At 42.7% G+C, this 12,660-nt stretch overlaps 1 protein-coding gene across 5 annotated transcripts in view; it reads left to right on the forward strand.

Moving 5' to 3' along the window:
• Positions 1–12,660, forward strand: part of TECPR2 (tectonin beta-propeller repeat containing 2) — an 82,025-nt gene that overhangs the window by 4,100 nt on the left and 65,265 nt on the right. For 4 of the 5 annotated variants that reach the window (XM_064486268.1, XM_064486267.1, XM_064486271.1 and 1 more), the window contains exon 2: positions 3,380–3,669. In XM_064486268.1, coding sequence (XP_064342338.1) covers positions 3,451–3,669 — 219 coding nt within the window. In that variant the 5' untranslated portion in view covers positions 3,380–3,450. Of the gene's footprint in view, positions 1–1,920; positions 3,670–12,660 lie in introns of those variants that run through there. The other variant, XM_064486269.1, reaches the window with a different exon arrangement.

The following is a 12,660-nucleotide window of genomic DNA, read 5'->3' on the forward strand; positions in this document are numbered from 1 at the left end:
TGTTACATGGTTCTGAATGTAGAATCATACAGCACACAGCCTTTTCAGATAGCCTTGTTTCATTCAGTGACATGCACTTCAGGTCCCCCCAATGGCTTTTCATGGTTTACTAGCTCATTTCTTTTTAGTGATGAATGATATCCCACTTTCGGATGTTCCAGAATTTATCCATTCACTTACTAAAGGACATCTTGGTTGCTTCTGTAGTTTTATAGTTATGAACAAAGGTGCTGTAAACGTGATGAAGGTTTTTGTGTGGACATAAGTTTTGAACTCCTTTAGATAAGTACCAGGGACTTCAATTGCTGGATTGTATGGTAAGATTATGTTTAATTTTGTAAGAAACCTTCAGATTATCTTCCAAATGGCTGTACCATTTTGCATTCCCACCCCGTTGCTCCACATTCTCAGCAGCGTTTGGTGTTGTCAGTCTTCTGGGTTTGGGCCGTTATCCTAGGTGTGTAGTGGCATCTCACTGTTGTAATTTGCATTTTCCTGATGACATATGATGTGGGACATCTTTTCACAGAGTTGTTTGGCATTTGTATATCTCCTTTGGTGAGATGTCTGTTTAGATCTTTGGCCCATATTTTAATGGGATTGTTTGTTTTCTTATTGTTGAGTTTTAATAGTTCTTTGTATATTTTGGATAATAGCCCTTTGTCAGATAGGTGTTTGCAGATGTTTTTCTCCCAGTCTGTGACTTGTTTTCTCATTCCCTTGACATTGTTTTTGTAGAGCAGAAGTTTTTAATTTTAATGAAGTCTAGCTTATCAGTTACTTCTGTGGATCATGCCTCTGGTATTACCTTAAATGTTACCACCTTACCCAAGGCCATCTAGGTTTTCTCCTCTGTTATCTTATAGAAGTTTTACAGTTTTGTGTTTTGTATTTAGGTGTGTGATCCATTTTGAGTTAGTTTTTGTGAAGGATGTAAAGTCTGTGTGTAGATTCACTTTTTACATGTGGATGTCCAGTTGTTGCAGTGCCATTTGTTGAAAAGACTGTCTTTGGTGCACTGTATTGCCTTTGCTCCTTTGTCAAAGATCAGTTGACTGTATTTATGTGGCTCTGTATGCAGGCTTTCTCTTCTGTTCTGTTGATGTATTTGTCTTTTCTGTCGCCAGTACCACACTATCTTGATAACTGATGCTTTACAGTAAGTTTTGCAGTAGGGTAGTATCAGTCCTCTAACTTCGTTTTTCTCCTTCAGTATTCTGTTGGCTGTTCTGAGTCCTTTGTATCGCCATATAAACTTTAGCATCATTTTGTTGATATCCACAAAATAACTTATTGGAATTGCATTCAAACTGTAGATCAAGTTGGGAAGAACTGACGTTTTGACAGTATTGAATCTTATCTATGAACCTGTTATTGCGCTCCGTTTATTTCATTCTTTGATTTTATTCATATGAGTTTTGTAGTTTTCTTTGTATAGCTCTTGTACACATTTTGTTAGATTTATACCTAAGTATTTCATTTTGGGGAATGTGAATATAAATGATACTGTGTTTTTAATTTAAAATTCCACTTTTCCGTAGCTGGTATTTAGGAAAGTGATTGACTTTTGAATGTTAATCTTGTATCTTGCAACCTTGCTATTATCATTATTGCTACTTTAATTTTTATTTTGACTTTAGTGTCCCATGTCCTTAAAATGATCTACATGCTTTCACAAGGTGTCTGATCGTGACCATCCTCACTTGAGTTTGCCTGATAGCCATTTCATTTTCATTTGGTTTCCGGGTCATGTGGGTCTTGCCACCTCTCTGAAGTACTTGCTTCTCTTCCATTCTTTTTTTTAATTAAAAAAATTTTTTTTAAATTTTCGTGGGGGGAGGTAATAAGTTTTTATTTGTTTGCTTGCTTGCTTGCTTGTTTTTTAATGGAGGCACTGGGGATTGAACCCAGGACCTCGTGTGTGCTAAGCATGTGCTCTATGTGCACTGAGCTATATCCTCCCCCCTACTTGTCTTCCATTCTTGTCACTCATTCCTTCCTTGCAGATTTTCCTTTTTCATAACTTATTCATTGATTCAGTAAATACTTGGTGATTGCCTCCGATGTTCTGGACCCTTTTCTAGGTGCCGGGCCAGAGGGGCAAGGGAGGCAGATGAGGGCTTAGCTGTTGTGGGGCTTACCGACCAGTGGTAGAGGGGGTCAGGCAGAAATGGCCAGTCAACAGAAGAGAAAGGATGTGTGGAGGAAGTCAGGTAGAGGGAGGGACTGCACTCAGCAGGGAGGGAGGCCCCTTTAGGAGGCAGTCAGGTGAGGCCTCTTGAAGGAGGTGACATTCCAGCAGAGACCTACATGTTGAAAAGAAGCAAAAGCTGAGGGACATCTGGAGAAAGAGCATTCCAGGCCTCAGGAATAGCCAGTGCGAGAGCCCTGGGTGAGAAGGAGTGGGGTGGGTTTCACAGAAGGGACCTGGAAGTCTGCCAGTCAACTCTGTAGAAATAGAAGACCTGCACTTCAAATAGACTGTAAATCCAGCTTCCCAAGACATTTCTAATCGAGGGACTGGGGAGAGTCTCCATGGACCTAAATTTAGGGCCGGAAGACCCTCCACTCTGGTCAGGTACAGAGCGCCCACCTAGAGCTGCCAAGTGTGTTAGAGCTGCGACAGTGGCAGAGGGTCAGGACTTGAAGGGCAAAGACCTACACTCAGGCCTTGCCTGTGTGACCTTGGGCGTCTTGTGACCCTCTGACCCTCCGTAGCTTCATCGAAAAGTTGGGTAGGGTAAAGACTAAATGAGTGGTGCGCACTTGGTAAATTATAACGTGCTGCGTGCAATTGAGTATCTTTATTGAGGGGAGACTTGAGTCCAGATTTTCAGAGATGTGGTTTTCGGCGTGGAACAGAAAAGAGGGGCCGAGTGGCTGAGGTTCTGAGCTGAGAAAGGAGGCTGTGGGCATCTGGCCAGGGGCCTGCTCTCCCCCACCGCCCAGAGCGATGCCTGTGCCTGGCTTACAGCTGCAGCTCGGTGCCTTCACCGCTTCTCCTCCCACATTCTGTCTTTCCCGGCAGGCTTCAGAGTCAAGATGACCTGATCACATCTGATTTTGTGTCTCAGTTTCTTTCGCCTCCCTCACTATATCATAAGCTACTCGAGAGTGGGAACTATTTCCCGTATTCTTCCCACCCCTCCCCCTTCGTAGCATTTATCACGGTATAAATTACAGGGACCAGTACACAGTGAAGTGCATTTTAAGTTAAAATGCCCAACAGTGATCCTGATGACACTTGGTTTACTTATTCTGTCTGTTTAAGCTCCAGCTATAATTCATACCCATTTGAGAGTTCCTTGTTCCTGCCCCTAAACCTGACTTCCCTTTGTAGGACTAGACGTTGGAAGAGTTGTCACGCCCTGTTCTTCAGCCCCCAGGTTTCCCTAGATGCCAGTTAAGATTCCCTTTCCTGCCTGAAGATCATCCTTGGAAACCTTGGCCATGGCCTCCCTGTCAGAGCCGGTCACATTCAGAGAGTTCTGCCCCTTGTACTATCTCCTCAACGCCATTCCCACCAAGATCCAGAAGGGCTTCCGCTCCATCGTGGTCTACCTCACGGCCCTGGACACCAGCGGGGACTACATCGCCGTGGGCAGCAGCATCGGCATGCTCTACCTGTACTGCCGGCACCTCAACCAGATGAAAAAGTACAACTTTGAGGTGAGTGCTTCCCTTACTCGTAAGCACAGGTGAGCCCTGGCCATGTTCACCTGCGTGTGACATGGGACAGTTTACCTCTGATCTGCTGGAACGTGGCCTTAGTGCCTTAACCACACAGTGCTTTAAAACTATCTCTAGTTGAGGTCCAGCATCACTAAAAACGTTGATGCTTTTAACTCTTTTTTTCCTGCCTCCAAAAATCTAGCATTACGTTAAGAGAGAACATGACAGTGTTTAGCACTTAATAGAAAACTTTAGAGGTAGGTATTTTTTTCTGAGTGTTTCGTTTCTCAAAGGACCTTGACCACTTTACTTGAAAAATCTCTAGTTGTTCTGTTGAAATTATGAAAAAAGGATTAGGATCAGTATCAGCTAGCTGCCAAAAACGCGTGCATCTTAAATGAGGTCACTTCTGTAGGACACCACCCCTGGGATCCTGACCGACTGTGTTCTGTGTTGGTTGACTCAGGCATCTCTGTGTATGGTAGGTGTTGGTTGACACCGAGTATTGATGGACTATCTTTGAATTCGCCCGTTTAGTTAATATCTGTGATTTGTTGAGTACATGGCTTTTGAGAGACTCAAAGGTGACTAGGTTGTGGCTCCTGCCTCATGGCCCTGTGGGCTCTGCTCCGTGTGTGGTTACTGGGCCTTTACAGACTAAGACAGGCTTTTGTGTTTAAGAGAAATGTTTACAAATGTTTACATCTTAGTGGATATTCAAATTATTGACGTTTAATTAAAAGTTAGTTTTTCTGAAGCCTTTATACTCAATTTAAAATAACAAAAATGGTTAGCATGCGCATAGCACTTAACTGTGTGCCAGGCATTATTCTAGACCTTTACACATATTAACTCATTTCATCGTCACAGAAACTCTACCAGGTAGATGTCATTATCATCCCTGTTTTACCAGGGAGACAGCTGAGGCACAGAGAGGTTACGTGACCTGCCAGAGGCAGTTAGGAAATGGTGCCACCATCGTCTGAGCTTGGGGAGATTAGCTCTAGAGTTGTTTTATTTTTTAATTTTTGGCTCTACAATTTGGAGTTAGACTATTAGGTTAGATATTTAACTTGAAAACAAAGTTAAACATCTGCATGTAAAGCACATGAGAAAAGATTTAGAGAAACACCCCCAAACTGTTCATCAAACTATTGCTGTTTGTTTTCTTTGATTAATAGCTCATGGATATGACTGATCAAGTTTTCCAAACATTTAAGACCATTATGTAGCTAATCTTTAAAATTATGGTTGTAAATTAATATATCTGAAATCTCTCAAATATGTCAACACTTAGCAAGGAGAACTTATCTCCAGCAGTGAACCCCTAACAGGATAAACGAAAGAAACCATGCCCAGACACATCATAATCAAACTGCTGAAAACTACAGACAAAGAAACATCTTAAAAGTAACCAGAGAAGACTGATGCAGCACCTGTTGGGGACAGCAATTCGAATGACTGCACGCTTCTCATCAGAAACTGTAGAGGCCAGAAGACAGTGGTACAGCAGTTCTAAAGTGCTGAGAGAAAAGAACCGTCAACTCAGAATTTTTACCCAGCAAAAATATCTATCAGGAAGGAAGGTGAAATAAAAATATTCTCAGATGAAGGAAACTAAGGGGATTTGTTGAAAGCAGACCTGCTCTAAAATAATTGCTTCAGTAGGTTCTTTAGACAAAAGAGAAATGATACCAGCAGGAAACTTGGAATATCAGTCATGAAGGGAGAATGATAGGAAATACAATAGACTGTTTCTCTTCTCTTGAGTTCTTCAAGATATATTTGGCAGTTAGCAAAAATTATTAACATTGATCGAGTTTTCAGTGTGTACAGATGTGGTAATATGTAAGACAGCTGTAAGACAAGAGGAAAGAGGAAGGGACCTGTGTGGTGGAAAGGTTTCTGCTCTCTACTTGAAGAGGTGAGATATTGAGTCTAAACAGGTTTTGAAGAGTGTGCATCATGCCTGTTATGGTAATCCTTAGAGCAACCATTAAAAAACCTGTACAACGTGGACTAGTACAAGTCACTACAGATGTAGCAAAAGGGAATTTTTAAAAATATTCAAACAACTCACGGGAAAGTAAGAAGGGGAAAACAGAAGAAGGAAAAACAGAAGGAACAAACACAAAGCAAATAAAATGGTAGACCTAAATCAAAACATACCAGTAGTTTTGGAGACTTCAGCACCCCTCTCTCAGTAATGGAAGTAGCAGACAGAAAATTAACTAAGTTATAAAACTGAACAGCCCCATGACCATCATGATCTAATCGATGTTTACAGAACGCTCCACCCACCAGCAGCTGAATATACATTCTTTACAAGGGAACACGGAACGTTCACTAAGATAGACCAGGCTCTTGGTCATAAAACACACCTAAACAAATTTAAGTCAGGGCAGACTTCACATAAAACCACAAACCCTCAGTGTGTAAAAAAAACACAGTGTCTGTGAAGTGCAATAAAATGGGGCACACCTGCACCTATGTTTAAATGTTCAGCCACCAAATCGGAAAAGCTTAAGGAAACAAGAATTTAGTGGTCCCCAGAATGAAACTACAAATTTTCTAGTTTTCCTAGAACTAGTTTTTTATTCATCACAGGGTGAGCGCTGTGAGCTTTGGAGGGGTGTGGTGTGTGTGCTAGGACAGCTTCTGCGGGGAGGAGTGGAGCTTGGGGGAATCTGCCACAAATTACTGGGCCCAGCAGAGTAGAAGGAAAGTCTGGGGGAAGATGCCATGTGTACTCTTCTACCTGGCTTTCCCTTACTGAGGGACCATGAAAAATGTATTCTACTGGGGCCAGAATCCACACTTGACAGCTCTAAATATCAAAATCATTTTTGGAACACCCGTAAGGTATAGAATATAAACATAATTGTGGAGAATCAGAAAGGAAGTAGAAAATAAAAATTCTTCTTTGGAAAGAACACAGAATTTGGAGTTAGACTGTTAGGTTAGGTATTTAACTTGAAAACAAAGTTAAATATCTGCTTGTAAAGCACATAAGAAAAGATTTAGAGAAACACCCCCAAACTGTTCACCATGATTCTCTAACTCTAGCAGGGGCTGAGAATGGGGTGGGGGTGTGAGGGAAAGGGAAGTACTTCTTATTTTTTCACTTTAAATCTGTGTAATTATCAGAGTTCTTTTTTAATGGCGATACTGGGGATTGAGTCCACAGCCTCGTGCATGCTAAGCGTGTGCTCTGCCCCTGAGCTACACCCTCCCTCCTGTTAGAAGTGTTTGCTGATGAGTGTGTTTTCATATGTTACTTGTACAAACACAACAACACAAAGATTTGTTTTGAATTTTGTCATTCATTAGCTGTGTGAGCCTGGAGATGAATTAAATATTTGTATCATTGTTACCGTGATTTTCATCTTTAGAGCTGGCTGAGTCTTAGCATCGTTCGGTACAAGCCCTGTGTTTTACAGGTAAAGAAACGGTAAGATTCCTGCTCCAGCCACAGTGCTGTTGCCTAACCATTGTGCTGTCTTCCTGTGTGAGCAGGCAGGGCTCCCATGGAAGTCTGGTTATAGAGGACAGTTGAAACCAGATTTGGAGTTTCTTTGGAATTTCCAAGTGGAAATTGAAAGATTGCATCAACTTGTTTAATTTAGGGAAAATCTAAGATTTTATGGGAAGGTAAATAAAAATGAAAGTTAGTTTACCTCCTAATAAATCCATGTTTGGAATGGGTGAAAGATTATGTCTAAATAAAGTTGTGTTCCAAAGAAGAAAGTGGACCTTTTATGTGGTAAATAGAACCTGATGTGTTTTCGAGAATAATGCTTTTGGAAACCTTTATTTTTCCTGCACAAGTTAGTGGGAGAGGGCAAATGGAGACACAAGAAATTCTTCCTAGCTGAGTGCCAAAAACATGAGGAAAACTCTGTAAGGAGCTAATAACAAGGGCAAAAATGTTGCAAACTTGTTAAATCTATGGGTGTGTCGTATGTAAGTCTAGACCAGAAAGATGACGTATGTTTCTGATTTTCTGCTTTGAAACTAAACGTGTGAGCTCTTTAGCATTTAGCACATGGTGGAAATTTCCTGGATTTGCCTTCAGAACTGTCTCTGCACCAACCACAGTGACACTAGGGCTCGTTTCTGCAGCTTTTCCACACTGATCTCGGATGAATTTACTCACAAGTACGTACTGGGTGCCTGTTCTGTGCCAGGCCCATTTTAGGTCCCGGAGCCACAGTGGAGAACACAGCAGGCAGATCCCAGCCTCAAGGAGTATGGAGTCTGATGGGGGAGAACCAGAAAAACACAGAAACACAGACTAGCAGGAGAGGGGCCAGGGGAGGATGAGCAGCAGCAGGGTGGGTGGCCACGGGTAAACAGGAAGTTAGGAAGGTCACACCAGGCTGCTGTGTCTGGTGGAGTATTCCAGGTGGAGGGAAGGAGAGGCCTGGACGTGGCAGCACGGCTGGGTGTCTTCCAGTTAGAAAGCTCATGCCTGTTTCATTGACTTACGCCTGTCATGGTTTGCAGAGTGGCGCAGAAATGAGTTTTGGTCTCACCACATCAGCCAGAGGTGCATTTGCCTAACGCCTCCCCCATCGATCCCCTCCGGAAGTAACCCTTAGATCTGCAGGTTAGGACCCTGTGGTCTAAATTCGTGTATGTCAGTAGCATTATGAGGTAGGTTTCACTGGTGTCCTCAGCATTGAGAGCCACAATTCAGTAGCTGCGAGGAACTTACTAGCTCTCACATTTGTTTTCCAGTGACTCGTATTTTATTGGATATCCATTCTGCCTTAAGTGACCAAAGTTCAGTTCAATAGCAGTTTTTTTTAATGGCAATTAACAGGGTGACTTAAAAATGTATTTGAAATTGTAATGGGTCAGGAAGAGTCAAGACACTCTTGGAAGAAGAACAAGATGAAGAAGTTGCTCTACTGAGTAGCAAGGCTGTAAAGCTCCGATAATTAAGACAACGTGGTGTTAGCACAAGAATAGATAGATAGGTCATTGGAGCAGAGTAGGGAAGCCAGAAAACCCACATGTATGTGAACACTCGGGTTGTTGCAAAGGTGATAATACAGAAATTTTCTGGGAAGTGGTGTATGGAGTTGGACATGAATATAGGGGGAAATGAAACTCGGTCCCCGCCCCACTGCGTGTGGTGACTTTGTCTTAGCGCTTTGACTGCTGAGACTTCTGCCCGGTGTCTGGGTATTCTCCTTACGGGCAGTCTGCCTTCTGTCCCTCTCTTTAAGGTCTCCTCTAGGGAAAGGGTCCTAGGCTCTAGGGAGTTCTTTTGAGTCTCGTGGACATTCCCTTCTCCAGTTTGCTCTTGGAGATAAGGAAGTTCCAGAAAACCAGGTGCCTTTGTGTAGCTTTTAGATCATTAAAAAGTTGTGTAACCATTCAAGCTTTCAACTTTGGTTCTTTGTTAGTAAAAGAAGGAGAATAGTGAAATAATTTGTATGAACTTAATGAATTCATATCTTATTTGAGTCTTCTTGAATATTTCGGATCTGTTGGTTATTTGATACGCTAGCAGTTTCTACCAAAGGCTGAGCTCTGGCATCAAAAGCAGCTCACAAAGAAAGCCTTGTCAGACTTCACAGTTCCCATGAACTTGCCCACAAAGAACACTTTTCCCCTGATGTGTTTTGTCTTGGGTATAAAGGGGAAACTGCCTGCCAAGAAGTCTAAGAAAGTTGGCTGAATGCTGTCCTAACGGTGAAGAGTTCCTCTGGAAATCCGTTGCGGGCTGCTTTCAAATCAAACTTTTTTTCCTTAAGCCAATGTTGAATTTCTGTTTGAGGAAGTTAAGTTGCCACAACAAGGCAATAGGAAGTGTGTCCTAGGAAGCTAGAAATGAGGGAAATATGAGTTAAACACACAATAGATGGGATCTGAGCTGGACAGCAGGAGACAGAAGTGGCTCCCATGCCTGAATAAGACAGAACCGTCCTCACAGCAAAAGAAAAGAGTTACGTGTTGGGAGAGAGTGAGCAGTCTGCCGTGTGACTGGGGGGGACTCAGAATCCGACTGAGTCAGGCTCTGCAGCTGGCGGTCCCCTGGAGAGCTGTGATCCTGGTGGCCTGACTGGCTGATGGAGGTTTGATCAGAAGTTGCTGCATGCTTGCCAGACAGCTTATGGACTAGAACTTGCTGGCCATGCGTGTCAGCCAGCGGGGGAAGAATGTGCCGGTGGAATCTCCATGTGCGTTCTGGTTTGTGAGACGGTTCATTCATTGTAAAATAAGGAGTTGGCTCTGGGACTTCGACTTCTTGTGAGTCACATGATCACAAGACCACCTCCCCGGGCTGATCAACAGCAGGACACTAAACAGATTGAAAATCTGGGTCAGGAAGTTTGACGGCCAGATCCTTACATGCTGACCCACGAGTGCGGAGCTGTGGTGGGGGCACAGCCATACCCTTTAGTGTGTGAGGACACGTGCACACGTGCACAGCTGTGAGTAAGAGCCAGAGAGTGCAGTGTCCCAGGTTCAGGGCCCTGGCGTTGGTGGGTGGGGTGTGCAGTCAGGGGACGGGCACAGAGGGCCTCAAAGTGCTCTTGATAGAGGCGGCTGCTGGATCCGAACTAGCAGCCAGGAGTCGTGTTTTCCAGTGCTTTCTGCCTTCCTGGCTGTCTGCTTCACCTGCTGAAGGGGCTGCCGCCTTCTACCAGGAAAAAAGAAGGATGTCAGACCTTCCAGATCACTTCCTCTCCTCGGAAACTGTTGAGCCAGGAATGAAGATGGCTGCTGAGCCAGTGGAAGACAATGGCATCAGCTTTGTGGACGTGGCATTTATTGACAATGCACTTTGCAGCTGAAAGTGGTGGAAGTGAGTCCTCTGGTGGTGCTGATGATGAAAGAGATGGCGTCGTGTCATGTTCTTTCAGAGGAGAGTTCCAGGACGTGATAAGATACCATCTGAGTCTTCATTGTGCAAAGGACACTTTCTAGCTTGTAAAGAAGAGAATTTTCTTTTCAAACTCAGTTTGAAAGAAAAGGATGAATATGGAGATAAGTCTGTAATGTTTACTGTTTGGAACAAGAACTAGGTATTAAAAGTGCACAGTTTGGGGGAAGAAAGGTACTCTTCATGTTCCCCTGCCCAAGCTGCACGGGACTCCACAGGCTTGTTTTGTGACAACTCTTTAAGCTGTTTATATAGTCACGTTGTGTATAGCATTGTAGACATGATCATATTTCATTATTTAAAATAATGAAAACAATACTATGCCAGGAGGCCCTTGGCGATCAGCCAGCTGTCACCCTAAAGGCAGCAACCTTGCCTGCCCCTGCCTCTCGTGCGCCTGTCAGAGCAGACGGCGTCCTTCCTGTGACCCACCTATATGTGTGCATCAGTGTGGACAGGGCTTGTCCCTGTGTTTGTTGATGGGACCGTGAGACCCAAAAGCAGCAGCTTTGTGTCCCCCACAACAAGCACAGTGAAGCTGTCACTAAGCACTTAACTGCTTAACCCTACTTCAATGTCTGTCTCATTTTAAACTAGCAAGTCTTTTAAATACTTGATATTATTAAGTCCTATCTCCATTTGCAGACTTGTATGAAAACAATACTAGATTGGTACTTTAATGCAGTTAGTGCAGTAAAAATCCCATTTCTAAATAATGTGCTAAATGATTGGTTTTATGAAATAGATATACTGCAGAAAAATATTAATAGTGGATTTGAGCCTCAAGTCTTTTAAGTATCCTAAAAAGTTTTGAATATCCTGATTTGGCTATAAAATATAACCCTGAAATATTTTATCTTTTTCAATAAGGTAGAATTGTTGTCAGTGTCTTTTTACTCCGTATGTCACTTGATTATAACCTAATCTCAATTACCCTCTCCTGCTGTGGGGACCGTAATTAGCAAAAACTCTGAATCCACCATTGTGCTCATTCCAAAGCCACACTTTTTACTACCTGCTCCCAGCCAATTACTGAGTGCAGCCAGGGCGCTAAGGCTGGCTCATTCCTGTGAAACAGATGACTCCTCTGACCAGAGACTTTGGCGTGGGGTGTCCCTGTTGATCAGAACTTTCTAAAACTGCACTGCAGACTGAGAGTTACCTGTCCCACTCTCCTCTCTTCCCTTTCTTTCCCTTCCAGGTTGCAGACCTGCATTGTGATCTGACAGTTCTTCCTGTGTCCTCCAACTGTTTCCCCCTTTCCCTCACAGGTTTTTCCCCAGACGAGTACCTTGCATGTGTAATTCCATCTTTAGGACTTGCTTTTCAATGGACACAAACTAATGCAATAGTATAGTTCAGACTTTCAAGACATCTACATGTCTGTCAGTTACTGTGAGGTGTTGAAATCTCCAATTGAAATCGTGCATTTACTTTTCTCATTTCAGTTCTATCAGTTTTTGCTTCATTTATTTTTTAAATTGTGGCAAAATAAACATAATGTAAAATTTACCATTTTAACCATTTTTAAGTGTATAGTTCAGTGGCATTAAGTACATTCACATTGTTGTGTCGCTTCATGCATTTTAAAGCTTTGTTGTTAGGCACCTGTACATTTAGGGTTGTGTCTTCTTTTTGAACTGATCCTTTTATCACTATAAAATGTCTCTTTTCATCTCTGATAACATTCCTTGTCTACTTTGTCTTGTATTAATACCACCACTTTCTTATAGTTAAACTCTTGCTTTCTTATAATTAAGCTTTGCATGGTGTATCTTCCTCTGTTCTTAGCTTCAGCTTGTCTATGCCTTTATATCTTAAGTGCATTTCTTGTGATAGTGTAAAGTTGGATCTTTTTAACCCAGTTTGATGATCTCTGCCTTCTAGTTGGCATATTTAGGCCATTTGTATTTAATGTAATTGTTGAAATGGTTGGATTTAAGTCACGGTTTCTCAACCTGACACTGCTTACATTTTGGTTTGGGGGCGCTGTCCTGTGTATTGTAGGATGTTTAGCTGCACCCCTGGTTTCTGCCTACTAGATGCCAATAATATCTCCCAAGTTGTAGCAGCCCCCAGATATTGTTAAA

This window comes from Camelus dromedarius, chromosome 5 (genome assembly GCF_036321535.1).
Source record: "Camelus dromedarius isolate mCamDro1 chromosome 5, mCamDro1.pat, whole genome shotgun sequence".
NCBI classification, from domain to species: domain Eukaryota; kingdom Metazoa; phylum Chordata; class Mammalia; order Artiodactyla; family Camelidae; genus Camelus; species Camelus dromedarius.